The following is a 26407-nucleotide window of genomic DNA, read 5'->3' as shown; positions in this document are numbered from 1 at the left end:
ATATATATATATATATATATATATATATATATATATATATAATACCTAAAAACTATCAAAATGTAAAAGACTAAACAACCACATTAAAATATTGTCCTGGTAAGAATCTAAGACCCAATCTCAAGGCAAGGAACTGTCTCTTTTGGGTATGGATACATAGATTATTGGAACCTTAGTCAATGTTTTACACTTGACAGGTGCAACTGTTTGTGAACAAGATTGTGGGTTCACTTTTGAGAATCAGAGCCATCAATCTTTTGCTATGAACCCCTAGCAGAGGACATAATCTAGCACGTTAGTTATCTACCTTTGAATGAGGTCTCTGATCTACAATATAAACCAATATATATATTCCCAGAAACAAAACTAAAAAGAAATCTCAATTATCCATTCAGAAAAATCTAACAATTTGAGAAAACAAAGACGGTAATTTCTATAACTTCGAGAATGCAATTTTTAACATTATAAAATGCAATTTTTACCCGTGCTGATTCCTAAATCCTAAGTGCACTGGATTGCCAATATCCGTGCTGATTGACTCTAACCAAGAAGATCGATCAATAAGCCTAGCTGACTTGGGAGTTGAACTTAAAAGCCTTGTGGTTACTAAGCCAACTGCCAACCAACTTAGCTAGGGGACCTGCAAGTTCATCATTTTCATATATATATGTGTGTGTGTGTGTGTACGTGTAGAGTAGACATCAGCAGAATCCCTTGCACAGCTTATTAATTTCTTCACCAATCGAGTATGACAGAAAGAATCAAATTCTGTTGGCCAATTACCACTGCATAAATGCATGCAACAGTGTTTCCCACTTTCATTTGATCATCAATACAGTTGGTGAATGATGATCACTAAAAGAAGAAGAAAAACCTGTTGGAATCTTGTTGCTCCTTTTCTGGTTTAATTTAGAGTTAGCTTCCCACCAATATTACATATAACATTAACTAACAACGGGGCCGATATCGAGACCAAACTTTTCCTTAAACCTAATTAAGAAAGTTGTTCCTGTGAGTTCTCACTTTCATGTCTTGTATCTTAGCGTTTAAGTAACGTGTCTTAACTACTAAGCTTTCTTTCTTCTTGTTAGTAAAGATTTTTTTGTTTTGGGGCGTGGCTTCTTGATTGATTACAGGTATATAGGTTAGTTTAAAGTTATTTAGAATTGACTATTAAATTAAAGATATATAACTACTTAAATTTGTGTGATGAGATGTTTTTTTGTACTTTTGATCTAAGTACAGTGAAATAAAGAGATTATGATAGTTTTTAAGCCCAAGTAGCACTAGCAGTAGTGCAACTTTATCACCTGGAGCTGAGCCTCTTTACACCAAAGAATTAAGAAACGTGTAATCCAATGGTTGGATGCTTTAATTTTGCTGGGATGAGGCCCATGCTTGTGTCTGATTACCCAATAAATTCAATCAATTTTAATATTTTTTTTGGATTTGATGTAAAATAAATGGAAAATCAGAGACCATAATGGTCAATTTCTGTCATTCCATATTTATCTTTTGGAATTGCCTTTATGTGTACCCTCCACCATGCCAAGTACTATCAGTTGATTGCTTTAGCTTCCAAGTGGCAGTAATTAATTGCTGTACTTTTAATCTACATATGATTGTGACTTGCCAATGCCATAATTATCTTTAGCCCAAGTAATTAGTTTTGGCAAATTCTACTCAGGACCACAGTCTCTGTAGTAGCGTGGGTCATGAAGTATGTATTATTTTAATTACACTTCAGTTTCATTTAACAATATTGTTATGTTTTTTAGTTTCATTTTAACCTAGAGACTGATAAGGCGATTCGCGCCAGTGGTTATAGCCTAGTGACAAAGTTGTTGGCTAGGTAGTGGTTATAGTATGGTACAGATTTAAGGTTAGGTAGTTATGAAAGAGTTATTTTGCAGTTTGTCCAAGGGTGCTGCATATAATTATAATGTACTAGTACCAGTACAAAGTGAATAGATAATAGTATAATACCACTACATATTTTTATATGTAATGGTAATTGATAAAAAGCTTAACAGTAGAAGAAGCATTCAAAAAGCAAGGCAGTCAACTTCATTTCTTTAGTTCTTTATCTTTCTTGAAATAAATGGATGTTTATTTGTCATTTTTTGCTAACACATTTTTTGTTTCCTCCTAGAGCCAACTAGGTTAAATTTGCCCATATTGCAGTGCTATCACTCTTTCCTTGTATCCTTCATTACCAAGAATGTTTCTGCAAACATAATTATCAGTTTTGCAACTTGAAATCTGGAATCAAAGGGCCAATCCTGATTTGCAGAAGCTACATACACTCACATAAACACCTCACTTCAACCCTTGAATTAGCTACTGAAAAGGTTATTGTTTTCTTCATCTGTTTTCAGCTCATGAATGTATGTTTTCATGTCTTAATGTCTTATGATACTTTCTTTTGGGTACCTTTGACTCCTTTGAGTATGATTGGACTTGTTTGCTAGTGTGTATTTGAATGCATTATATACATGAGTTGATCATCTTGAAAAATTCCCAGATTGGCCACTTTGTGTTTGATGATTGGCTTCAGAGATGCTTTCCCCATAAACAGAAAAGAACTTCTCAAATACAATATCCTCTTAGAATGGAGAATATCCCTAGCTCCCTAGTTAATCTGTATATGCTTACATTGGCTTGTTGATCTTCTCACCGGAATATAGTCTACACGACATGTCGACACACCTGTCTTGCATCACATGTTAAAAGCAACCTGCACATCTTGTCAGTGAATTCGCGTCGCTAGATTTCTTCTGTTTCTCCATTACTGAATAACTTTTCCTTTAAAGGTAGAGAAATGAAAAGATGTCACATATATTGAATTGAGGGGGAAAGGTCATGGAATGATGAGGGAGAATCTCGGGCTTAAACGATGATTGTAGTGGCAAACAAACTTGTATATCTATGGTCTCAAACTGAGGTTTCTCTGCTAGCATTTGACACTGATAGTGATAGTCTGATATCTTACTCCTGCTGTTTCTTATGTATTTTCGAAGATCTTTACACCCATAGTTCCAAGATGTGTATACTTTCTTGCTTAAACGTTTCTATATATAGTGTAGCGAACCAGCTTCCCCAGTTTCTTATCATCGCTTTTAAACTGTGCAGATGGTGTCCTATCAGGCCATGAACATTCCTTCAACAAGCCAATTTGCCCCCACAAGGATGGGTTTGTATGAGCCTTTCCACCAGATGAGCCTGTGGGAGGAGACACTGAGAGGTGATATGATCCCCAGCACAGGTGGATGTATGGTCACACAGGCAAATGAAAGGACAGATGATAATAAGGTATTTTTTGCACCTTAAAACTGCTAAGATTTGAGTTATCGCGATTCACATCAGTCTGATTCGTCCTTTTTCGCTTCAATTGTAGTTCGAGTACAAGTATAATGAATCTGCAATACCTTCTCCCTCAGGGGATAATCAGGCAGGAAAGAGCCTTACAGATAAGGTGATAACATGATCTGCAAGTGTCTAATACTCTAGTCTGTATTAAACCAAACTGCAAATTGGATGGTTTAAATCTTGTATTTGACCAATAAATGGAGAAAACGAAAACCTGAGTATATTTCAATGTAAACTGCAGGCACAAAGGCGTTTAGCACAGAACCGTGAAGCTGCTAGAAAAAGTCGTTTGAGGAAAAAGGTAACCATTGATTCAAGAACTTCTGCAGATATTCAAGAACTTTACCATGGATTCACTTATTAACACTTTCTCCGTACAGGCTTATGTTCAGCAACTGGAAACGAGCCGTTTGAAGTTAGCGCAGCTTGAATTGGAGCTCGAGAAAGCCAGACAACAGGTCAGGTTTGCATAGCTGCATATTTCTGTTTCCTAAAAGACTGCATCTGCATCTGTAATCTGCATATTGCTCATTGACCAAAGAACTATCATCTGCACGATCCTCTGAAACATCTCGGGATAACTAATTGCAGGGAATATGTATGTTCGGTGCCAGTAGTAGCAGCATAGGGCTATGCGCGACATTAAATCCAGGTAATAATGGAGATCACGCTATCAGTCATATACTGTGTTTTACTTATCCTAAAAACTAATGCTTTCTAGTCATTTATATGAAGGAATTGCTGTATTTGAGCTGGATTATGCTAACTGGATTGAAGAGCATCAGAAGAAAACCTCGGAGCTCAGAAACTTTCTGCAGCCCCCGACGAATGATATGGAACTGGAGGTGCTAGTGCCGAGTGTCTTGAACCACTACTGTGATCTCTTCCGGATGAAACTTGAAGTGGCAAAATCTGATGTCTTCTACTTGATATCCGGAGCATGGAGAACTCCAGTCGAGCGCTTTTATCTCTGGATTGGAGGATTCCGGCCATCAGAAATGATAAAAGTATGTAGAGATCACAAGGTTTCTTCTCAAACCAGACATCTGAATCAATAATTCATAGGAAATTCTTGATTTTTTTTGCAGGTGGTGCTGCCACAACTCGGGGACTTGTCTGAACAACAACTCTTGAATGTTAATAACCTGCGACATTGCTGCCAACAGGCCGAGGATGCTCTCACCCAAGGAATGGATAAACTCCAGCAGACTCTCTCCCAAAACATGACACTTATAACCACTGGAGCAGGAACTTACACCACTCAGATGGCATCTGCCATGGAGAAGTTAGAAGCACTGGAAAGTTTCGTCAACCAGGTAAACGCTTACCACTATGCTAAAAATTATAGCTAGTAACAAACCTACTAGTGCTGGACTTGGCCTTCATCGGCCTCTGCCTAACCACTCCCCAGCATCCAACCTTAACTGCACAACTTTGATACCACTTTTTAGGATCAAGCCCTTACCACTATGCAAAAAATTATATCTAGTCGTCAAGGCGCAACATTTTTGAGAGACAGGTGCTAGACATGGCCCCCAAGTCTCAGCCCAACAATCCCTTAGCCACTTGGTGCTAGACTTGACCCTTCACCAGCCCCCACCTAACAATTCTCCCAGTACAGCCCCGTGACCTTACTCCGATACCGTTTGTTAGAATCAAACCTTTACCACTACGCCAAAAACTATAGTTCGTAATGAAGGCATAACATTTTTATAGGCGGGTGCTGGACATGGCCCATCAATCATCTAGCTACTTGGTGCTAGACTTGTCCCTTAACTGACTCCCGCGTACCAACAAATATTAGAGTTAAAACTAACCATATCTCATCAAAACCATGACCTGCAATTGTTGTTGCTTTGTCTAAAAACGTGCAGGCGGATCACCTTCGCCAGCAAACATTGCTGCAGATGTCTCGCATTCTAACGATCCACCAGGCAGCTCGGGGCCTGCTTACATTTGGGGAGTATTTTCATCGCCTCCGCAGTCTAAGTTCGCTCTGGGCAGCTCGGCCTCGCGAAACGCTTGACTGCTGATGAAGTACCCATACGTCTGTAGTTTATGTTGCTTTCTTCTGCTGGTAATGTATGAGATGTATATATATATGTTGTGAGAGAGAATGTAATTTTAACTATATATGCATGATGGATTTGAATTTATCATGTGAATATACTCAAGAGGAAAGTATCAAGATCACAGATCTTGTATAAGTAGTAGTCTCCTTAGGCCTATAATAATTATCTTTACTATCATTTGCAGAGATCAAATCATGTTTAATGATCACTTAATTCCTAGTTCGATTTATCTCTCTTGTATAATTTGCGGGCTATTACATATGAACGAAATTTATAGCATACAATCGAGTAGGTTCCTCTTTTCTCAATTTTTATTCGGAAATAACTATATACGGAGTAATACTTACGTTATATTTTCAATGTATGTAAGAACAAAATGATAGTTACACTTTGACGAACTTGTCCTTTTCATGAACAATGGGCAAAAGATCAGAGGAGAATTGACTCAAGGAATAGTTAGGGAGAGAAGGGAGGGGTATGGTTGTCATTCGCATATTTCCCTCCAAAAATCAACGGAATAAACCGTCCACAAAATTGGGAGGAAAAAACATAAAAATAAAAATAAAAATAAAAATAAAGGAAAAATTATTAGAATAGGGGAAAATATTGATTTCTGCCTCTTCGTCGTTCGATCGAACCGACTATCTTCACTCCCGTATTATCCTCAACGATTCCAAGAATACAGGTAGAAAAGATTAAAGATTTTCAGAAAAAATTGAGCTGAGTTCAACCGCAGAAGAGATTAGGGAAGAAATATGAGCAATCTGAGGGCAATTTGTAGACCTCATGCAGTTTTCTCTTCAATCACCTGTTGCTGCAGAGGTCTGTTGGTCAAATCGGCGGTTCGCGTTCCGGTTCGGATCCCTAGCCCCGGACCTCGATGGACCACAAAGCCGCCGGCGTTCTCGACGTGGTTCGATTCGTCCAGGAGAATTGAGCCCTGGGATGGAGTGAATCGTCGGCAGAGGAAGAGCATAGCTACTAATTCATACAATTGGAACAACTCCAAATCCCCTTACGAAACCCTAGGTATTGCAATTTTCTTGTTCTAACAACTAATTTTTTATTTTCGTGTTTAATTTGTTAGGAATTTATTACTTAGAAAAGGATTTAGTAAAACAGAAAAAATTTTAAAAAAAAAATAAAAAGAAAATAAAAAAAATCACCAATCAAGTAGCAGAAAACAAGGCACTTGGGAACATGTAGTGGAGATAGTTGTAAAATTTGTAGCGACCTTTCTTAAGACTATGATTCTTTGAATGACACCACTACCAATTTTTATGCATTTCACAAATTTTTCAATGCAGAGTTGGAAGGAGATGCAGATGAAGAGCAAATAAAGGTGGCATACAGACGTTTGGTGAAGTTCTACCATCCAGATGGTTTCTGCTTAACCTTTTCCCTTCTAGTTTTTACTGCATAAGTATGTCTGCACAAATGACGCGTACTATTGTCTGTAAATATGTATGCATCAATTAATGTACTTGAAAATTTGGTGGAGCACTACTGTTTATTTATCAGCATCAAGCATACAAATAATTGGTTGTGCATGCATAAAGCTCTGGTTCCCTATTATCTTTTGTTGGGGAAGTGTTTTGACTGTAACTTGCAACAAAGCTATGCTATAGTTTGTCCCAGATACAGCTCTATGTTTGATAGGAAGGTGTCAATATCACTTAATGTGAATTCTCTTATTACTTTCTAAGTTTTGTATGATTATAAATCTTATAGCTGAAACTTATTTAGTTATTATATTCTTTCAAGTTTATGATGGCAGTGGGACTCTTGAAGAGGGGGAAACTGCTGAAACACGATTTATTAAGATTCAAGCTGCTTATGAGTTGCTGCTAGATAAAGAACAACGAAGGCAATATGACAAAGAAAATCGGGTGAACCCTATGAAGGTGAGTTTATAAACTTGTTAAGGTTGATAATTTTTTATTATTTTTTTAATCATTCTGGATTAGGGTACATCAAATACTGCAACTGTGTTATTATCCAAAATCATCTAGAATTTGTTTCTTGTTGAACATCTGTACTTGAGTTAGAAATTTGGAATGTGTATTAAGTTATGATATGTTAAGGAGTCAATTTTAAAAAATTCTAGTTTAGGTGATATTAGTACATCCAGGGGTAAGTGGATTGAACTCTTGACCTCTGAAAAGAATATGCCACTTGAGATAACTGAAATAATATCCAATCATTTCCCCCTTTTTCTAATCATAGATATGACGCCCTGAGATGGCTGGAGGGTTATAACCTGATAATAATTTAGAGGAAATGAAGTACTGAAGGAGGTTTCTTGCTGTTTTCATCTACGTATTATATTTTCAGGCATCCCAAGCATGGATGGAATGGCTTATGAAAAAGCGGAAAGCATTTGACCAACGGGGTGATATGGCTATTGCAGCATGGGCTGAACAGCAGCAGCGTGAACTGAATCTTAAAGCACGCCGCCTTGCACGATCAAAGGTACAGGATTACCTTGGCCACAGCTGTGGCATCATATAGTACATTATAAACTCTATGCATTCTTTGCATCGAAACTTTCTAAGCTTACTCCAGCACTAGTACTTTCATCACTACTTGTGATTAATATTTTTGAATCTCAAGCAACTTGTGTGAATGTCACAAATTCCAGTTTGAGGGAAAAAAAAGTATATAAAAAGTGAACTTTCAGATGGATCCTGAAGAGGAGAGGAAAATACTGGAAAAAGAGAGGAAGGCATCATTGGAAAATGTTAACACTACTTTGAGGCGACATACACTTGTGTTACGGAAAAGGGATATAATGCGAAGAAAAGCAGAAGAGGAGAAGAAAAGGATGATTAGACAGCTGCTGGCAGCAGAGGGACTTGAGCTTGAAGAGGATGATAAAAGCTCGTAGAATATACACTACCCTGTTATAGCCACTATACTTTAAACGTTGCTTGGAGGTATACTTATCTGTTTATTGTAAATGGAAGATGAAAGTTGCATTGTACATAGGAAAACTCTTGAAATGTGCGAAGATGAAAGTCCATGAATTCGGTTCTTTCATCGTTCACTTGTTCCAATTCTTATGGGAAAACTCCTGAAATGTTCCTTGTAGTCGAATGTTGATGCATAGGCATCTATATTTCACATTCCCCCTTCAACTCCAATTATTTGTAAGGGATTGACTAGGGAAAGGAGGTATGGCCATTTTCAGTTCTAATCTTCTCTTTTGGTGGTAAAATTTATTAGCTTGTCATCATATTATTATACTGTAATTTAGGGAAGGTTGAAGCTAGTTTCATCATTGAGAGACTTGACTGCCCCCCAAGGTAAATATGAGTTTGATCCATTCGAACTTGAGACCTCGGGCTGCCCACCACACCCTCTACTAAAATGCCTTAATAAATGCTTGAACCAAAGAACATAAAAAACTGCAGATAAGTAAATCAGGATCAACATTGAAGCTAGCTTGTAACTACTAAAGATTTCTTATTGCACATTTAACAAAGCAATGGCTTTGAAATCATGGTGCCTCTCACCTCCCACCTCAATTTTCTTACAATAAGTTAGTTCACTTTCAGTAAACAAAAAATATAAATGATAATTCAAATATCTTCAGAATGAAGAACAAAGACTTTATCCCACCCACCCCAAGCAAAACAAAGTTCCATGAGAGGTACTACACTTCTCACTCTCTTCTTGTGTGATTCATGGGGAAGATATAACGCAAGAGATCCTTGTACCAAAGCAAAAACATGTCTTCAAACTTTGATTTTGTAAGCACAGACAAGTTGCAAAGGCAATTATCTTTCTCCTCAGATAGCTCTACGCTCCTATGCGGCTACGCCTTGGCTACTCTTTTCTCCAAACACTGCAATGATACAAGAGGACAACCAAGACAAATTCACTTTGTTACCTGCTGAAATGTCTCTCTATATACAAATTGAAATCTTTTGGCCATTTTACACAAGAGTAAAAATCTGATTCTAAATGCACCCTACATATATCTTATGCTTTGCAAAAAATCAGAACATAAAAAATGAAATCCAGCTTTAATAAAATACGAGAAATGACTTAAGTGGAATCGAGGTATTTTAGAGAAAAAGATACCAACCTTAGAAATTCAACAGACAAGTTTCAATTTGAGTCATTAAATAATTTCTTTAAAGGTCAGAAAGGTTTGAGCAATGAATTACACAATGAGAACTGCTCCATAACCTCAAAACTCATGTCCTTAAAGTATATTATTTTTAAAAAGAAAACGACCATACGATTACTGACCGGATTTTTTGTCCATCCAGTTACACTCTCAATTACGATGCAGAGGAGGCAATTGCATTACTTTTAAAACAGTGCAGCTGCCCTGCCCCAAGAAATTATAAGCAAAAATGGAATGTCAATTGATTAAAGACTCCAAATGCAGAAAACGAACGCTGGATATATCTCAAATTTCATGTAACATAGAATGACTATATGTGAAGAAAATGAGATGCACTTACAGGGATTAGCAACCAAATATGCTATCATGACATAGAGTATGAAAAATTGATGTATTGTATCCTTTTTATCTCTCTTTCCCCATTGATTAGTGTAGTTTTTTCTCTTTCACCATTGATAGTCATAAAGTAGAAACTTAGTCAAAGACCAAAACAACTGTGAGTCTGTGACTTTCAAATTTGATGGTTTTTTGTATCAAATTCTTCAGAATAATATTAGTCCAAGACAGGAACCAAAAATAGAAATGTGCTTATGATCTGACATGACAAACTGAATATTAAAGAATACAATATAATGATCATCACCTCATTGGAAAGAAAGTCGCCCAAAGTTTACTATCGACCCACCCTACTCTTGTATGATCCATATAGCTCAGGCACCGCATCTTTATAGGGCAGCAGAAACAGCTTTTCAAACTTGGCTTCTGTGAAGCATATAATGCTATAAAGACAATGATTTTTCACGGACAGCTTCTTCTCTTTCAAAGTGTTCAAGACGTAGACCCTTGGCAATACTCTTTTCTCCAAACTATAGGTAAGAGCAGAACGAGTGGACAAAAAATCCGGTGTGTACCCTACTTTGTTCATGAAATAATCTAGTTTCTTCTGTAAATTGGCCTCAGAGAGTGTGAAGTAAAAAGGTTGATGCTGAAACATAGTAATTATGTCAGAGTCAGCCCATCCAAAACTCCTAAAAACTGCAAATTTTTTCTCCATTGACAATTTGCTTGCTGAAGCTATTGCATACATTCCATAGAAGAACATAGGCGATTCACGAGGAATCCCAAAATCTTTTTCCAGCATATGCACCCTCTCCTCAAACCATTGAAGAGGAAACCTCAAAGCCATTGGTTTCCTAGATATATACCACTTAATCTTCTCATTAGAAAAGCCAAGCTTCTGAAAATAGGAAACATTATCCTGCATAATCTGACAGCTAGTACGAAGCATCGCAGGATAATTCTTTATTGTCTTGCGCACATCCTCATTATTACCAAATACTAGTTTAAGAAAAGCCAGGTTTGGTTTGAGATTGGTATCCAATCCCCTCTCAAGAAATTGCGCGCCTCTCGCGATTACATCGGCGAGATCCGACCCGGATAACCCGACCTCCTGAAGACACTGGAGTTTGGGGTCTAGGTTTTTGTCAACGTCGAAGTATAGCAATTTGGGGTATCTGGAAACGCATTTTCGTATCTGGGTCAAATCAAGACCCATTCTTTTCAGATAATCTACAACTAAAGCCGGCTTTGTTGTGGATGTATAGCAGGTTACCTTGGCGGCTGCAGAGATGGATTCTTCTCGGGAGAATCCGAGCGTGCCTGCGAGATACTCCGGCAAGAACGCCGTCGAAGCCTCGGCTGCAGTTGTCGAGTAGGGAGATCTGGAGATGAAGAACGAGAAGAACACCTCCCGCTCCCGGTGGCCGCCATTGCAGCGACGCCCAAATGTCTGAACAAACATCATCTTTGAGGAGTTTGAGGTTTGCCGCAGAGGCGCTGAGTTCACCCTGTTTTATTATTATTATTTTTTTAATACATTAACTATGTCATCTTAGTGAGGATTAATCTAACTTTAGAAGAGGTAAATTGCTAATCTCTCTATAAGTAATTCTAGAATTGATAAATTGCAAGTCGTCCCGTTAGTAACCTACATAAAGTAAACTATGAACCGTCTCATTAATATGTGCAAAAAGTAAATTATTCGTCATTTTATTCTTTTTTTTTTAATACAACTAACCCTATTACATTGTAGGATCTCTTTGTACTATTCGTCATTTTATTCTTTTTTTTTTTTAATACAACTAACCCTATTACATTGTAGGATCTCTTCGTACATACTTTCTCAACCTGTTGAAGGCTTGAAGCACAAAGAGTTGGTATCGCCTTCACTGAGGCTCGATCTCGTGACCTCCTATATGAGAGAGCTGAGAGTCACTATATGCCTCTTGAGTACAGAATGTTTATGTCAAATAACAAACCTATACATTGAGTATTTTTTTTTGGGACACTGGATGCCACTAGACTACAAGGTCTTTGGCAACATATACATTGAGTATATTTATGCTAAAAATGATTATTTTTGAGTCGAGAATTAAATTTGTGGATTCTTACATAAAATTGTTAATGTGACTAGATTATAAGGTATTTTGGTTGAGTTTATTCCTGAAAATGATGTCTTGGCAATCCTAAGCCGAAAACACATGCACATTCTTCATCTTTATGCTAACACCTTTTGAGTAAAAGAATAAAGATGGATGACTACAAAATAAGAAAAACATAACATTCTTTGAGTTAGAGTTACAAAATGGAAACTTAATCGAAAACCAAGCCAAGTTGTTCAGATCGTTGATTTGATAATCAAGGTTACAAGTTTGACTTTCAGTAAGAGCGATATAAGCAAGATTTTACTCAATGCACACCCCAATATTGACAGTAGGTTTCCCACGTAATCCACAAAAACTGAAAACATAACCAGAAATTCAAAGACCAAAACAGCATTGGCTTTCAAAATTGATGGTCATTTCATATCAAATTCCTCTCATAGTAATCAAAACTAGAAATACTCTTATGGTCTCACATTACAACCTGGTATTAAAGAATACAATGATCATCACCTCATTGGGAAGAAGGTTACCCAGAAATCCAGAAAAGTACTACCTCCCCAACCTTCTCTTGTATGATTCATACATGTCAGGTACCACATCTTTATAGGGCAGCAGAAACATCTTTTCAAACTTCAATTCTGTGAGGCATATAATGCTATAAAGACAATGAGTTTTCACAACCAGCTTCTTCTCCTTCAAGGTGTTCAACACATTCACTCTTGGCAATACTCTCTTCTCCAAACTATATGTGAAAAGAGAACGCGTGGACAAAAAATCCGGTTTGTACCCTAGTTGGTTCATGAAATAATCCAATTTCTTTCTGATATTAGCCTCAGAGAGTGTAAAGTAAAATGGTTGATGATGAAACATAGTGACTATATCCGAGTCAGACCACCCAAAACTCCTAAAGACTGCCATTTTCTTGTCCATTGATGACTTGCTTATAGAGGTTATTGCATATATTCCGTAGAAGAACATAGGCGAATTGCGGGGAATGCTGAAGTCTTTCTCCAGCATATTCACCCTTTCCTCAAACCATTCAGGAGGAAATTGCAATGCATTTGGTCTCCTAGCTATAAACCACTTGATTTTCTCATTTGAAAACCCTAGCTTCTGAAAATAGGAAAAGTTTTGCTGCATAGCCTGACAAGTGGTGCTTAGTATCCAAGGATAAATCTTGATTATTGCACGAACATCCTCATTGTTCCCAAATACTTGTTTGAGAAAATCTAGGGTGGGTTTGAGATTGGAATCTAATCCCCTCTCAAGAAATTTTGGGCCTTTTTCAATCATACCCGACAGGTCCGACCCGGAAAGCCCGAGTTCTTGGAGACACTGGAGTTTGGGGTTTAGGGTTTTGTCGACGTCGATGTACAGCAATTTGGGGAATCTGGAAACGCATTTCCTTATCTGGGTGGAATCAAGACCCATTTTTTTCAGGAAATCTACAACCAATTTGGGTTTTGTTGTGGATGCAAAGCGGCTTACCTTGGCGGCTAAAGACGCAGATTCTTGTCGCGAGAATCCCAGTGAGTTCGTGAGATACTCCGGCAAGAATTTCGTAGCGGCGGGAGAAGTTCCGGCTGCATTTGTAGAGTAGGTAGCCCTGAAGATGGAGGAAGAGAATAACACCTCCCGGCAGCCGCCATTGCAGCGACGCATAAATGTCTGAGCAAACATGGATTCAATCTTTTGAGGAGTGTCGCATCATTGATCACAAACGGTCAAGATCCACCCTATCATGTTAATTAAAATTCAAGTATTAACTATTAAGGCAGCCTTAGCTTCTGATTTTATCAACCTTAGTTTTACCTTTGTTAAAGGGTCTGCGAATAGGGTTGTCCACGAACTTGCTAGGGGTGTCTAGTTCAAGTCTGACTGGACCGTTTCCCAATTCCTTTTTCTTGTATTTTGCATGTTTTGGACCTTGATTTAGCTTAATATATTTTGTCTTTTGTCTTCAAAAAAAAAAAAAAAAAAAAAAAAACTATTAAGGCAGCCTATCATGTTTTTAAAAAAAAATTATTAAGGCATCAGTCACCACCTATGTTGATTTCACGGTCGCAAGGTAGTAATACGACGGACCAACACTATCTTAAAATAATGAAATAAAAACACAATAACAGTTAGACAAAGTAATTGTACTTGTATAAAATAAGAACCTTACAATGTGATCATAGGGGTATTTATACAGTAATAATGAGCTTTAGGAATGAAATTAATAGGAAGTTAACAAAGACTTTAGGAAGGTTGTCTAAGTTGTAAAATCGTCATAAACCGGCCTAAAATAGGTTAGGAAAGTATCCCGTCAAATGCGCCGCGACATGACTGCCTACATCAGGAGGATCGACAAATAACCTATCATGACCCATCAACCGGTAAAGGTAGTCAGTTATCGACGGGTTCCTAATACCAGGGGTACTCCACAGTGGGTGCCCATCAGCTTTGTATTAAAAAGTTATATTTGATTTTTGTTTTAAAAAAATATAAAGCCAAAATTGTTTTAAGCGGCATGAGAAATTATGTTATTTAATGGTGTGATTATAAAGATCATAATTATAAAGATCATAATTTCTAAATACTAAATAGTCTTCTCACTTACAAAATTATGGAATTATCGTTAATGTTAGGCTCGCCCTTGATAGGAGGGATTTTATGCCTTTTATGGGCAAAATTATGTTACAAGAACGATACATGTATGTAATGGATGAATGGCTATCACAAATATGATTCCCTTGAAAAATAGAAATGAAATTAAGATAAATCAGATAATTATCTGTAAGTGAGATTAGTAACCGTCTCCTACAAATTCTGATATGAAATAATTATCTTAATTTTATCATAATTAAGTACTACAATCCTTAAACTATAAGAAAATAAGATCACTGATCGCTTAATCTCGTATCATCATCATCCTCGTCGTTGGAATATTAAATTCTACCCGCCATTTGCAGTGAACAGTGAACTTTCGTTTTTCTGATATATACATATACTTGTACAATTTTATTTATCAGATATTCAGATTTCGGTGCGAGTTGGCGCCTAATATAGAAAGTCAATATGTCAATGATGGATTCCCTCTTTAACAAAGGGTTCAAAGCAACTCAATGGTAATCGTTTCTTATTTTTCTTCAAAATTTCAGTTTTTATTTTTATTTTTATTTTTTTCTTCCATAATTCACAAATTTTATGTGGATTTTAATTTAAATATTAGATGCGGAACAGGTTTTAATTTGCATTTCAATTTACTGTAAGAACTAATTGAAATTACTGAACAGAACAGGGTTTTGAATCCGTATATTAGAATGTGATTTTTCACTTCGAGTTGTGAGTGATCGCAGTTATGCATTTTGATTTACAGTAAAACCTTATTGAAACTGGCGATTCCTCGAATTAAGCTTCTAAGGAACCGGAGAGAGATTCAGATGAAGCAGATGCGCAGAGAAATAGCAAAACTCCTTGAAACTGGTCAAGAAGCTAGTGCTCGGATTCGGGTAAAAAACATGATTCTTTTTGTGGTTATATATTTCCATTGATTCCATTTCTCGAGTGAAATGATCATAAGTCAAACAGTTCATTGCGTTTTTGGTGGATTGAGATGGTTTTTTGTTTTATTTCAGGTAGAGCATATTTTAAGAGAAGAGAAAATGATGGCTGCACAGGAGATAATTGAATTATTTTGTGAACTTATATCCGTTCGCCTTCCAATTATTGAGGTGCAGAGGTAAAGATTTGGTTTTCTGGACTTTACTTTCAATGGTTAAAACGAGTTTCTATTTTGTTCCTCAATACCATCTTCATGTCTTCTTGTACTAATTGCCTTTCAGCAAATACTTGATTTTTATGTCTTCAAATTGTTCCAGGGAATGCCCTCTGGATTTGAAAGAAGCGATTTCCAGTATATGTTTTGCTGCACCAAGATGTGCAGATGTTACAGAGTTGGTGCAAGTTCAAATGTTGTTTGCTGGTAAATATGGGAAAGAATTTGTTGCTGCTGCTACTGAACTGATGCCAGAGTGTGGTGTCAATCGCCAGGTTATATACACATTCTGATTTTATGATATAGCTAAAGAAGCAGCTGAGCTTCATATACTCGTTATCGTGCTTTTCAAAGGTGTTTTGTTTACTCTGTATTTGCAGTTAATAGAGCTATTATCTGTTCGAGCTCCTGGTCCTGATGTGAAACTTAAGCTGTTAAAGGAAATTGCTTTGGAGCATGAACTAGAGTGGGATCCAAGTGTATCTGAAACTGAATTGTTGAAACCTCATGAAGACCTACTTGTATGCTTTATCTTCTAACTATGTCATTTCGGTTTTATGTTTAACGTTTGTAACCTTGATTTTGCTTCTGTTTCTTGTAGAATGGACCAACGCAATTTGTCAGTGGGTCTAAGGTTCCACTTCCAAAGGCAAAATGTGACGAGACAATGTACTCTGCGTCTTCTTCTGTTTCGAAAGAAGTCCCTGGTAAACGGTCCGAATCTGATGATGAGTTCGAGTTTTTAGATCTTCCAGGAGTCCCTAGGCAACCACTACAGTCAAGCGCAGACCGAGAAGTGGGAAAAGATGCTGGAGGTAATGAAATAGCATCAAATAAACCAAAAATGGAGTCTGGGGAAGTTTTGCTGGGAAAATCTGTTACTGAGTGTAAATCACCAGCTCAAAAGGAAGGCGAAAAGTTCTTGACATTCACAGTTCCCCCACCGAAATCTTTCATGTCACATTCTTTGGAGCAAAGTAATCCATCTTCTTCCATTTCAAAAACCCAAAGGGAGTCCAATGTAGATTTGAAGGATGTTTTAGCTGCTGCTCAGGCGGCTGCTGAAAGTGCTGAATCTGCAGCAGCTGCTGCTCGCTCTGCAGCTATCCTGGCGCAGCTCAAGATTAGTGAACTTACAAAGAAACAGAACGATGAGGTTCCAGTAAGCCCCGTTGATAACCCATTCCACGCAGATACACAGAAGGCCTGTAACTCTGCAAGCTCGCAGTACATTAACCAAATGAAGCATCCTTCTTATGATGATGCATCGACAGGGTCCAACAATCATATTCTCGGTCAGGATCAGAAGTGTCACGAGCCTCAGAGATTACCTTCCATTGACGACGAAACATACTTCTCATACCCCAACTTGTTTACATCACAGGGCTCAAATCTCAGCTCTCGCGCCCAGCCATTCAATTCATCCTCAGTCCCCAGGTGAGTAGTGAACTTGGCTTCCTAACACAAACTATAAAGTTTGTTTGATGTGGGCGTTTTCGGATTCTTTGTCTGCCATGAATTCATTCATTTGTACTAGAATAAACACAAAGGGCATCCATCAATTTCATTAGTGGGCATTAGTTTGGTACATCCTGTCCAAGAACTGAATGATAAAAACCATGTTTCTACCTACTCCAGTTGTGACAACACATGCTTTCTTGGCTATCCTAAACACTGATTATTATCCTATAAACACCTGTGATGTTGGGTTTGTTTCTCAACGTTGTTGTCTGCAATAAAATAGTACCAAGTAGCTGGCAAGAAAGGGATTGTTGTTGGTTACATGAAATGAGTCCAGTGGGGAAAAGTTGGCCAACAAAATGCTGAATGGTTTAAAAGCATATATAATCAAGGACCAAAACAATCACTTCATCGAAAATGACTAAAATTGTCACTTCAGCAACTATAGACTAGACTTGACAGAATCTATACCTAGAATATAATTCAGGGACTAAATATGCCATTTTCTCCGATAATCAATATATGTGCAATTTCCATGACGTGGATTTTAGAAATGTTTATAAGTACAAATTCATATGCACATAAAAGAAAAACAAGGAATATACTTCGGAGAGGGCTTACAAGAGGACTTCTAATTGCCTATTCTCATCATAAATGACAGGGAAGAAGAAGCTTATCACAAAAACAAAACAACAAAAAATCACAAGTCCTAACAAATCCTTTTTTTTTTCAGTTAATCGGAGGTCACCTAGGACCAGATAATTCAACTGCATGTAAGTTTTCTGTTGAGTCTACAATCCAATCCGAGCCGGGGTGAGGCGCTAGTTCAACCTCCTGGCGAAGAACTTCTACCTTCTGCCACTCGTCCCATCTCTCGGCCAACCCATCGCCTTCCAACATCCTCACTACTTCCGACATCTTGGGGCGTTCCATTGGATTGCTTTGCGTACAAAGCAAGGCAACCTGGATTAGCTGCTCCACCTCAGCCTCGACGTAATTGGTCTGGAGATCGGGATCGACCAGCATTTCCAGTTTCTTCTCTTTAAGTAGCCCTTTCACCTGGAGCAAAGAGATAAAAATGAGAATATCGCCCTTATGGTATCATAAAACGATAGGAATCGGACATGCAATACAAGCATTTGCATAATCTCTAGATGTTCAAATAGCAAATTTGCATACCCAATCAAGCAACATAACGTCATCATCATTTGCAAGGCGAGCAAGATCAAAGGCTCTTTGTCCAGTGATAAGCTCTAGAAGCATGATCCCGTATCCAAAAACGTCAGTTTTTTCCGAAGACTTCCCGGTGGATAGGTACTCTGGAGCTATATGCCCGATTGTGCCACGTACAGCTGTGGTTACATGAGTATCCTTATAATCCATAAGTTTCGCCAAACCAAAGTCTCCCACAACAGCCTCAAACTCTTCATCTAATAGTATGTTTGCAGCTTTCACATCACGATGAATAATCTTCGGATCACAATGATCATGCAAATATGACAGTCCCCTGGCGGACCCCAATGCAATGCGCTTCCTTGTTGGCCAATCAAGTGGTGCTTCATCCGTTGGCCGTTCTACAAAAACAATGAGCAAATGATCAGATGAGGAAAGTTGTGTAGAGGCTCGGGTTCCATAACCTCATCCATATCCATACTATAAGAGTCAAATTTAAGTATGTGCCGGAGCAACACACAAGCTGTGGTCAAAACAATCATCCTGACAAGTACTTTTACGGCACATTATAGACTGAGAATCCAGTAATAAAAAAAAATTAAAAAATAAAAAATAAAAAAGAGATAACTTTAAGTAGGTATCACCTCTCAAGCATGATGCAACGCTTCCATTGGCCATATAGGGATAAACAAGAAGCCGCTCAGTTGGTGTCATACAAAACCCACGCAATCGAAGGAGATTTCTATGCACCGCCATGCTAATCATCTCAACTTCTGTTTGAAATTGAAGCTCTCCACCAGGTGTGCGCTCCTCTTTCAATCGTTTTACAGCCACCAAAGACCCATCTGCAAGCCGTCCCTTGTATACCTTACCGAATCCACCCCTGCCCAGAATGTTTTTGTTGCTAAAGCTATCAGTCGCAACCTGTAGCTCTCTAAGAGAGAACCTTTTAAGCTGTCCCAAGTGAACTTCAGGATCTTCCTCGGCTGCAAAGTATATACAAAGTTATGACAGGTTTACAATTTGAAAGGCTAGAAAGATCTCTTTTTTCTACCTTTAACGGCAGGAAGGGAGTGGGACCCATAAAAGAGAAGAAAATTGAAGCAGGAATCCGTTGGGTCAAGTACTGACCTGGAACATCAAAGAAAAACTCTTGTGGCTTTCTGCGACGCCACCATGCAAAAGCAATGGCGGGGGCAGCAAAGAGTAAAGCAGCACCTGCAGCTACCCCTCCCGCAATAGCTCCAGTTATGCCATTTCCACCTGATGTTTCATATAACATAAGAGTTAAAAATGGATTCTACATCTTTACAAACAAGTGTTACTATTAAGCAGCATATTTAGCTGCTTAAAACTATTCACGCTCAAATGGGTGACTCCCTACACGATTATACAGACTGATAAGTCAAGCAAGAATAACAAATACACGTTACCGACGACATTCAGGACAGTTACCTGGAGCAGAAATTGGAGGTGGTGGAACAAATGGCGGAGGTGGAGAAAATGGAGGAGATCCTGGGCAAGGACGCCCAGTTACCGGCCCACAAAGATTCATGTTATTAGCAAAACTGTGCATTCATAGATCAGCTATATCAGTTGCAGTTATTAAACCACAATACAAAGAAATGTCAGCTAAACTTATTAGTAACATACCTAATGGGCGTGAAGAGGGAAAAAGAACCATTATCTGGAACTGGACCAGAGAGACGATTGTTTGACAGATCCCTGAAAGTAAAACCATATTGTCTGAGAACTTAAGTTCTGGGGAAAATGAAAAGCAAATAACAGAATAGAGAGTGATTTCAAATGTAGAAACACAATCAACTAGTGAACTCACAAGACTTGTAGTGCCGTGATATTAGTTAGTGGCATGGGAATGGAACCTGTTAGGCTGTTGTTGTTGAGCCGGCTATCCATGCACAAACATCACAAGGAAAAACTGTATTAAACTTTAGGGTAGCATTTTAGCAAAGACAAAGTTGAAAATAAACAACCTATCACTTTTTTACAAGACATCAAGTCACTTTATATAGTACTAAAAACAAATTTAAGAAAATAAATAATGAAGTATCCCATTCCAGAAAGTAGAGCTTCACTTGACAAATCACAAATATTAATATCTGGCTTCAGTTGAAGCAAGAAAGCACATTGATAACTACAAAGACAGATATCCTAATAATACACAGATTCTTAACAAGTAAGCTGCCTTCAGTGATAGGGAACACACTTTATAATAACACCAAAGAAAATAGAAAAGCAGGCAAAGAATTAAAGCATATAGGCAAAGGACTTGAAGCAAAGGATGAATCTACATACAGGAAGCGAAGTTTCGACAGCTTGCCTAAGGAATCCGGAATAGGGCCAGTGAAACTGTTCAAGTAGAGATCCAAGCTCACCAGATTTGTCAGATTTCCAAGATCACTGGGAATTGGCCCACTTATGTTATTGCTGTAAAGCTCCCTATCAAAAACCCACCAAAAAAACTATTGGTTTCATATCTCATCAAATCTAAAACTTTCCTTTGTTCCAACAGATCAGCATCCAAATACAGAGAAGAACTTTGCATAGGGCACAGAGTTTCTTATTTCTAGTGTTTAAGTGTACATTTTTCTTTATTTATTTTGTAACTAGTTCCAAGTATAGATATGATGCAAATAACATTCACTGGGAAAATGTGAGATGCACATAAAACCTCATTAAACCAGGAAGATAAGATCAAAGTTGCAGAAAGATTTAAGAGCATTGGACATACAAGTACTGCAAATTCTTCAGCAAGCCAAGTTGAGGAACTAATTGACCTGATAAAGCAGCATTTCCCAGATCACTGTAAAAGTATTAGATAAAAATAAGGACTCCAGAAAAATCACAATTTCCAAAGTTAATGCACTCACTCATTAGTAAAACCGAACCATGAATACATAAAATTGCAGGCCAGGGAAGCAATTCTTACACTCTTATAACACTGTTATCGTTGTTGCAAGTAACATGAAACCATGTACAAGGATTGACAAGGGTAGGGTCCCAACTCTGCAATACATTGTTAGGATCTTGTAAGTTGGTCCTTAGGCTGTGCAAAGCATCACCTGCTCATACACAAGTAACACAACCATGAAGTGTTAATGCAATTGCGATTAATTTCATTCATAATATGTAAGTCCATATGTAAGTAGTTGCAATAGCACTGAAGCACATTCATTGAAAAACCAGGAAATAAAAGGGACAATAAGTACATTAATCCAAGCTGCTTCTTGAGCATTTACTCAAATCTTAACTATGGCCAGCTTATTGTTAATACCAATTTGAACAATCCAACAATACGGATCAATCACCATCCAAACTCACACTTACACACATTCTCATTTCATTTTTCAAACAAAAGATTCAATTTTTGGGAACAAACACCTGAAATTTAGAGTACTCATTTCAGAAGTAACCTCAGAAGCATAGAATTGACAAAAACAATTGAAAAATTAAAGCCAAGTTCTCAACAATTCAGCAAACACACAGACAAAAGAAAAGGAGGGGGTAAAAAAAGCACCTTCCATGTTAGCAACAATGAGCCTAAATGGATGAACCACCAGGATCAGCCACACTACCAATGAAACCAAGGCGTCTCTGTGCACCCCCATCATCCTCACCTATACATACAGATTTATCTATGTATATATACACACCCACACACAACAATATTAAACAAATACCCCTTCTTAGATCCAAGAAAAAGCACACTCATTTACCCAAAACCCCACAAAACCCTATGCTCCAAAACACCACCCGATCTCATCATCACTACAAAAGATTAAATATCTTCGTTTCTTTTTCCCATTTTCTTCTGGCCCCCCTTTTGAGCTCTACCTGAGCCTTTGAGCTACAAATTCCTCCTCCCCCCTTATTATTTCACTGCAACTTTTCACTCCCTTCCCCCAAGAACCCTCTGCGCCTCGCTTGCCTGTCCTCTGAAATTTCTCTCTCCTCAGTTGTATTGTGTGGGGTGATAGAGAGAGAGAAAGAGAGATGTTATCTGGTGTTGTGTTGTGTTGTGCTGTGTTTCTCTTTTCGGGCGTGTGCTGTGTGCAGTGTTTTTGAGAGCTGCCCGAACGGTGCGCCTGCCCGTCCTACTCCTACCCCAAATTCCAAAAACGGCTTCGAGCTTTCTTTCACTCACTCCTGTCAATTTTCATTTATTGCGCCAATTTTTCAAACCAAATTATTGTGTGTATATATATATATATATATACCATAAAACTATTTTTATTGAGATTGCAGTTATCTTATTAACTGCACTTATTGCTACTTGTGATGTGTCTCTCATCATGACTATGTAAGGTAGGAATTTAAAAATTCTTATCTACTTTTGCAAAATATTAAAATTATAATTAAAAAATCGTTGTGTAACATTTTAATCAGTGAAAAGAAAAAAAAAACATTTTTTTTCATTTCAAAATTACTTAATTAAAAAAAAAAAAAAAGAGACAGAGAATTTTTCAATTTTGTGTACACAACTATTGAATTATATTCACATTTAGTCTCTAAATATTAATTTTTTTTACATTTGATCCCTCAAAGTAATTTTCTATCATCAACAACCAAATTGAATCATGACATGCGTGCGTTACTTATATTGAATGGTAATGTTATCGTTTTCATGACTTTCAAGCTAAGTAACTTACATAGCGCATGCTTTTATTTGGTACATAACTGATGATCATGCCAGATGGACCAAATGTAGCAAGGTTTCAAAAGTTTTGTACCAAATGTGTACAAACTAATAGTCGAAGAGAAAATGTATAAATAGTTCAATAGTCATGAGGCCACAAGTGAAAATTTTTCTTTAAAAATAACATTTTCTCCCTCTTTTTTTTTTTTTTTTTTTGTAATTATTACCATTTTTCGTCCCACAATTGTTTGCAAAGTGATATTTTCATATATCGTTGTATTAGAGTTTGGTTAAACAATCGCTTCACGAACAATTGAGAGACAAAGCAGTCACTTCACATGCCATTGAATGATTAAGAAAATAACAATAGATATAATTGATAGACAAGAAGGACCATTTTATCCCCAAAAAAAAACATTTAACATAATCATGCTACAGTAATGCAAGTAAAGTAACATGCGTTTGACACTTTCTTTTATATAAGATTCGACGATAACTCAATTCTATATTACACAAATTAAAATAATAAAGAAAAATGGACAACGTTTCTATAACGTATAACGCGTTTTTGTTCGAAACTATGAAAATTCCTTACCTCTTAAGTAATTTAATGATACTACATCTTTCTCATTTTATCTGTCATACTTACATTTATTGGTCAAATCAACTTTTTTTTCTTTATTTATTTTCTTTAGTCTTTTTACTTGTTTTAAAATATGATTTTTTAAAATTAATGTTTAATAGTGCTTTTAATGTTGTTTCTAAATATATGAATTTTGTATATTAATAATAAACTTAATATTATGAAAAAAATATATTAAAAATAACTTTAGTCAAACTTCGTTAATCGAATCAGACACATAAAATTGTACGGGGAGTATATTGCTAAAGAAACCCATCCTACATTACTTGCTTTCTACCCACTTATATAGTATTGAATAAATATTGGCACTCCCTAATTTAAAATGAACAAATTTTAAAATATTCATGCGGAGTTGTTGTGTGAGCTTTAGTTGAAGTTGCTTGTTCACTTTTTCTCATAAATTATAATTTTGAATATTAAAAAATATGTTATAGAAAATTTTAAAAATGGAAGTGCACGTGTGGATAGATGATGGGAGTCAAAGTGTAGTGAGAAGTCAATTTATGAGGATGAAGGACATAATGATATAATAAATATTAATAATTAAAGATGCTAATAAATACAGTTTAGGAAATAAGAATGGGATAACAAAGACAGATTAATTAATAGTGAGCCGTTGGGACAAGGCATTACATCAAAATATCCAAAAGCATGAGATATGGGAAAGTGACAGCACTGTGTCTGTGGGCTAAAAACCCAACCCAAAAAGTGGGGCCCCCCGTGTTGGACAGTCCAAATCATGGTCAATATTCCGTTTGAAAATTATTACGGGACGGAACGGACGCTTCCAAGGTTAAGTCTCGCACGACGTCACTCTGGTCAACGTTGAAGTATCCACTCAATTCAAACTACGTATGTAGCTAATTAGTTTTTGTTGTGTCATGCAATCGAGACACTCTTGTCACTATGCATTTGGTTTTGCTTTGTCTTCCAATGTGGGTTACAATGATGAGCTAGCTCAGTCTAGCCCAATTCAAAGACAATCAGTATATTTAGTTCGATACAGTTGTCTAAATATGATAATTTAAATTTGATGATCGATAAAGATCATTGTATGAGTATCGCGATCGTATGGCGATCGATCGCCGAGCTACGTACTAGTCGAGCGGCATACCTACTGATCTATCCGACCTTCTCCTCCCGCCTAAGGAACCCGCAGGGCAATATTCACGGGAACCATTCAGGTTTGGCCGGCCCAACCAACTTGCCCTGAAGCGCCCCTCCTCTCTTAGCCCATAGCCGCCAGGCACTTGGGCAAATGGCAGTGGGCCTGAGTTTGACCCCGTGCATGGCCTCCACACGGCACCCATGCCGCAAGATCGGCAAATGTCTCCTGACAGCCTATAAATACCGTATTTAATATTAGAAGGGGGACTTTTGGTTGTTTTCACTACTAAATAGCTAAGTAGCTCGAAAACTTCTGACACACTGCACGTTGACCATGCTACGATTAGGGTATAAAATCATTGTACCCGGTTCACAAAGTAATAAAATATATTTGATTGTATTTCAGTGTGCAACAACGTATTTACCTTATCAATGGCATACACATGTCAATATATTAAATGTGCCATGTATGAAGTTGTTACTGCAACATACAAAATATCAGATAAGGTGTCGTTGAAGCACCTTAGCTTGGAGTCATTACTGGATAATTATGTTATTGCATTAGTACTTTCTTATATGGTACTCGGATTTGACAATTGCTATTTGTATTATTATACTTAATTTCAGGCAATTGTACTTGGATTAGTTTGATCTCTATTATCTATCATATAGAAGTTACTAATATTAGCAAATTTCATATGTGATCGTGTTTTTTTACTTCTTTTTAATATTATATTTGTAACTTTTTATGTTCTAAATTCTAATTCTTAGTATATCAAGTTAACTAAACATGTTAATGAAATTTATGTAGTCTATCCATGTACAATAATTCATAACAAATGTTACTAAAAGTCAGACTAATTGTAACTATAACATCAAAAGATTCATTGTTGATTAATTGTCAAAATTACATTTTGTAATGTATTACTATTTGACACAAGGGGTTAAAATATATTTATTTTTTATTTTGATAAAATCAACTACAATATCACGCACAATTATATTATAAAACTCTTGTACTCAAAAAAAATATTATAAAACTCTAACATATGAATTAAACTTGATATGGTTAGGTAAAGTATTTATGTTGAAAACTTATTACTACTTTATACAAGTTTATAGTATATGAATGAATAGCTAATTGATCTCATCTTTCGGTCGAATTCGTCACACATACGCTTCTTAGTAAGGTTTATTTTTTATGTGTGATTTGCATATTATTACACAAGATTATAGTTTTATTGATGCACATTTTTAAGTAGTAGTTGCGGGTTTCTCGCGTTACCTAAAATAATAATAATAATAATAATAATAATAATAATAATAATAATAATAATAATGTAATATGTGAGTAAAATTATATCTTATAATAACGTAACATTGCAATTATACTTGTGATGTACATATTATCATTTCAAGACAAAAAATTAAGATATGATTAAGGAAGTTGAATTTTTTTAATGTGCGGTACGGTCGCATAATGTCCACTTATATACCACAGTAAATAATAATAATAATAATAATAATAATAATAATAATAACCGCAAAACTTGAATGCTTTTGACCCCAATCCCCCACCCCCCCCC

At 36.9% G+C, this 26407-nt stretch overlaps 6 protein-coding genes across 11 annotated transcripts; 3 read left to right on the top strand and 3 right to left on the bottom strand.

Annotated features, from left to right (window-relative positions):
• Nucleotides 1-2117: 2117 nt before the first annotated feature.
• On the top strand, nt 2118-5749 carry LOC116028799 (transcription factor TGA3-like). Of its 3 annotated transcripts, none has more exons than XM_031270631.1 (9): nt 2118-2387; nt 3133-3312; nt 3398-3475; nt 3611-3670; nt 3750-3827; nt 3961-4021; nt 4105-4376; nt 4458-4685; nt 5244-5749. In XM_031270631.1, the coding sequence occupies exons 1-9, from the start codon at nt 2382-2384 to the stop codon at nt 5400-5402; spliced, it is 1122 nt and encodes a 373-aa protein (XP_031126491.1). In that variant the 5' UTR covers nt 2118-2381; the 3' UTR covers nt 5403-5749. The 3 variants fall into 3 exon arrangements, with proteins under 3 accessions (XP_031126491.1, XP_031126499.1, XP_031126487.1); XM_031270639.1 differs by having other exon boundaries at nt 2119-2351; XM_031270627.1 differs by lacking the exon at nt 2118-2387 and adding an exon at nt 2848-2944.
• A 216-nt stretch (nt 5750-5965) lies between these two features.
• On the top strand, nt 5966-8639 carry LOC116028819 (dnaJ homolog subfamily C member 8). Its single transcript, XM_031270650.1, has 5 exons — nt 5966-6470; nt 6749-6823; nt 7206-7345; nt 7776-7913; nt 8122-8639. Exons 1-5 carry the CDS (start codon nt 6197-6199, stop codon nt 8326-8328), a joined length of 834 nt encoding a protein of 277 aa, XP_031126510.1. The 5' UTR covers nt 5966-6196; the 3' UTR covers nt 8329-8639.
• Nucleotides 8640-8875: 236 nt separating this feature from the next.
• Nucleotides 8876-11411, bottom strand: LOC116019367 (transcription termination factor MTERF4, chloroplastic-like). 4 transcript variants are annotated; one of them, XR_004098804.1, is made up of 3 exons: nt 9917-11411; nt 9699-9780; nt 8876-9288 (listed from the first exon to the last, which is right to left on the bottom strand). XR_004098804.1 is itself a non-coding variant. In XM_031259911.1 (2 exons), the coding sequence occupies exon 1, from the start codon at nt 11378-11380 to the stop codon at nt 10250-10252; it is 1131 nt and encodes a 376-aa protein (XP_031115771.1). In that variant the 5' UTR covers nt 11381-11411; the 3' UTR covers nt 8876-9288; nt 10220-10249. The 4 variants fall into 4 exon arrangements, 1 of the variants encoding a protein (XP_031115771.1); XR_004098801.1 differs by having other exon boundaries at nt 10220-11411; XR_004098820.1 differs by having other exon boundaries at nt 9699-9775; nt 10220-11411.
• Nucleotides 11412-12232: 821 nt separating this feature from the next.
• LOC116020304 (transcription termination factor MTERF5, chloroplastic-like) lies at nt 12233-13847 on the bottom strand. Its single transcript, XM_031260788.1, has 2 exons — nt 13833-13847; nt 12233-13756 (listed from the first exon to the last, which is right to left on the bottom strand). The coding sequence occupies exon 2, from the start codon at nt 13698-13700 to the stop codon at nt 12570-12572; it is 1131 nt and encodes a 376-aa protein (XP_031116648.1). The 5' UTR covers nt 13701-13756; nt 13833-13847; the 3' UTR covers nt 12233-12569.
• Nucleotides 13848-15049: 1202 nt separating this feature from the next.
• Nucleotides 15050-17475, top strand: LOC116000122 (IST1 homolog). Its single transcript, XM_031240155.1, has 6 exons — nt 15050-15130; nt 15382-15514; nt 15641-15744; nt 15884-16055; nt 16161-16301; nt 16382-17475. The coding sequence occupies exons 1-6, from the start codon at nt 15081-15083 to the stop codon at nt 17219-17221; spliced, it is 1440 nt and encodes a 479-aa protein (XP_031096015.1). The 5' UTR covers nt 15050-15080; the 3' UTR covers nt 17222-17475.
• Nucleotides 17476-17743: 268 nt separating this feature from the next.
• On the bottom strand, nt 17744-22485 carry LOC116028625 (somatic embryogenesis receptor kinase 1). Its single transcript, XM_031270397.1, has 11 exons — nt 21953-22485; nt 21365-21497; nt 21167-21238; nt 20731-20874; nt 20252-20323; nt 20068-20139; nt 19870-19982; nt 19546-19677; nt 19059-19400; nt 18421-18815; nt 17744-18300 (listed from the first exon to the last, which is right to left on the bottom strand). The coding sequence occupies exons 1-11, from the start codon at nt 22044-22046 to the stop codon at nt 17986-17988; spliced, it is 1884 nt and encodes a 627-aa protein (XP_031126257.1). The 5' UTR covers nt 22047-22485; the 3' UTR covers nt 17744-17985.
• Between the last annotated feature and the right edge of the window lie 3922 nt (nt 22486-26407).

Source organism: Ipomoea triloba, chromosome 1 (assembly GCF_003576645.1).
Source record: "Ipomoea triloba cultivar NCNSP0323 chromosome 1, ASM357664v1".
NCBI classification, from domain to species: Eukaryota; Viridiplantae; Streptophyta; class Magnoliopsida; order Solanales; family Convolvulaceae; genus Ipomoea; species Ipomoea triloba.
Note: the sequence above shows the minus strand (reverse complement) of the source record. Positions and strands in the feature narration are given on the sequence as shown.